Source organism: Oryzias melastigma, linkage group LG15 (assembly GCF_002922805.2).
Source record: "Oryzias melastigma strain HK-1 linkage group LG15, ASM292280v2, whole genome shotgun sequence".
Taxonomy (NCBI): Eukaryota; Metazoa; Chordata; class Actinopteri; order Beloniformes; family Adrianichthyidae; genus Oryzias; species Oryzias melastigma.
The window spans coordinates 29,913,575-29,914,706 of NC_050526.1; the positions used below are offsets into that span (position 1 = coordinate 29,913,575).

At 62.0% G+C, this 1,132-nt stretch overlaps 1 protein-coding gene across 3 annotated transcripts in view; it reads left to right on the plus strand.

Moving 5' to 3' along the window:
- Positions 1–245: 245 nt before the first annotated feature.
- The window catches only part of LOC112139093 (cell migration inducing hyaluronidase 1), a gene marked incomplete at its 5' end in the record, with an annotated part of 14,792 nt that continues 13,905 nt past the window's right edge, over positions 246–1,132 (plus strand). For all 3 annotated transcript variants that reach the window (XM_024261794.1, XM_024261795.1, XM_024261796.1), the window contains 3 exon segments: positions 246–415; positions 524–733; positions 806–1,011. In XM_024261794.1, coding sequence (XP_024117562.1) covers positions 246–415; positions 524–733; positions 806–1,011 — 586 coding nt within the window.

A 1,132-nucleotide genomic window follows, 5' to 3' on the forward strand; every position in this document is an offset into this window, starting at 1 on the left:
TCTCTCTCTCTCTGTGTCTCTCTCTCTCTCTGTGTCTCTCTCTCTTCCTCTCTCTCTCTCTTTTTCTCTCTGACTGAGACCATTCACGGCCTCGCTTGTGAGCGCGCTCAGTGGCTTCCTGTCTCTCACTCGCGCCCTTGTTCGGCCCTCCAGTCGCTCTGTAGCTCCACCCCTCCCCCAGCTGAGGTGAAGCCTCATTTCCTCTGAAGCCCCACCCCCTTAATGAGGCTCTGCTGTTGCCACAGGGAGGGCTCGGTTCGTGCACCTGGGGGAGCCGGTGGACGGGGTGGACATGCGGGCAGAGGTGGGCCTGCTGACCCGGAATGTTCTGATCCGAGGAGAGATGGAGCCCGGCTGTTACAGCCAGGAGGCCTGCAGATTCTTCACCTTCGACACGTTCGGGGGGCACCTGAAGGTAACCCCCCCCTCACCATCAGTCTGTCGGGGCTTGATCCCAGTTAACCTTTCTCAGATTCTCTTTGATGTGGTCACCGTCCTCACCGGGGGGTGGGGTCTTCCTCAGGTGGAGCGGGGGTTCCGGGCCGTTCACCTGTCAGGTGTGGAGCTGCAGCACATGGGCCAGCAGTCCATGGGTCACTACCCGGTCCACTTCCACATGAACGGAGACGTGGACCAGAGGGGGGGGTACGACCCCCCCACATCGGTCAGCCAGCTGTCCATTCACCACTCCTTCTCCCGCTGCGTCACCATCCACGGCTCCAACGGGCTGCAGGTCAGACCCGGTCGGCTCAGGTGTTTTCCTTGGGGGGGGTTCCCTGCATGATGGAGGCTGCTCCCCCCCCAGGTCAAAGATGTGGTGGGCTACGACACTCTGGGACACTGCTTCTTCACGGAGGACGGAGCGGAGCAGAGGAACACGTTCCAGCACTGCCTGGGTCTGCTGGTGCGCCCCGGGACGCTGCTGCCGTCAGACAGAGACGGCCGGATGTGCCGCGGCATCACGGAGGGGGCGTTCCCGGGGTACGTGGCCAACCCGCGGCAGGACTGCAGGTGAGGCGCCGGAGCTGCTCTGTGTTTTCTACTGTTCATTCCAAACCATCAGCACAAGCCCCTCCCACCCACAAGAACGAGCAGGTTCTCAGTGATGTCACAAAGTGAGAACCGCCCCTTC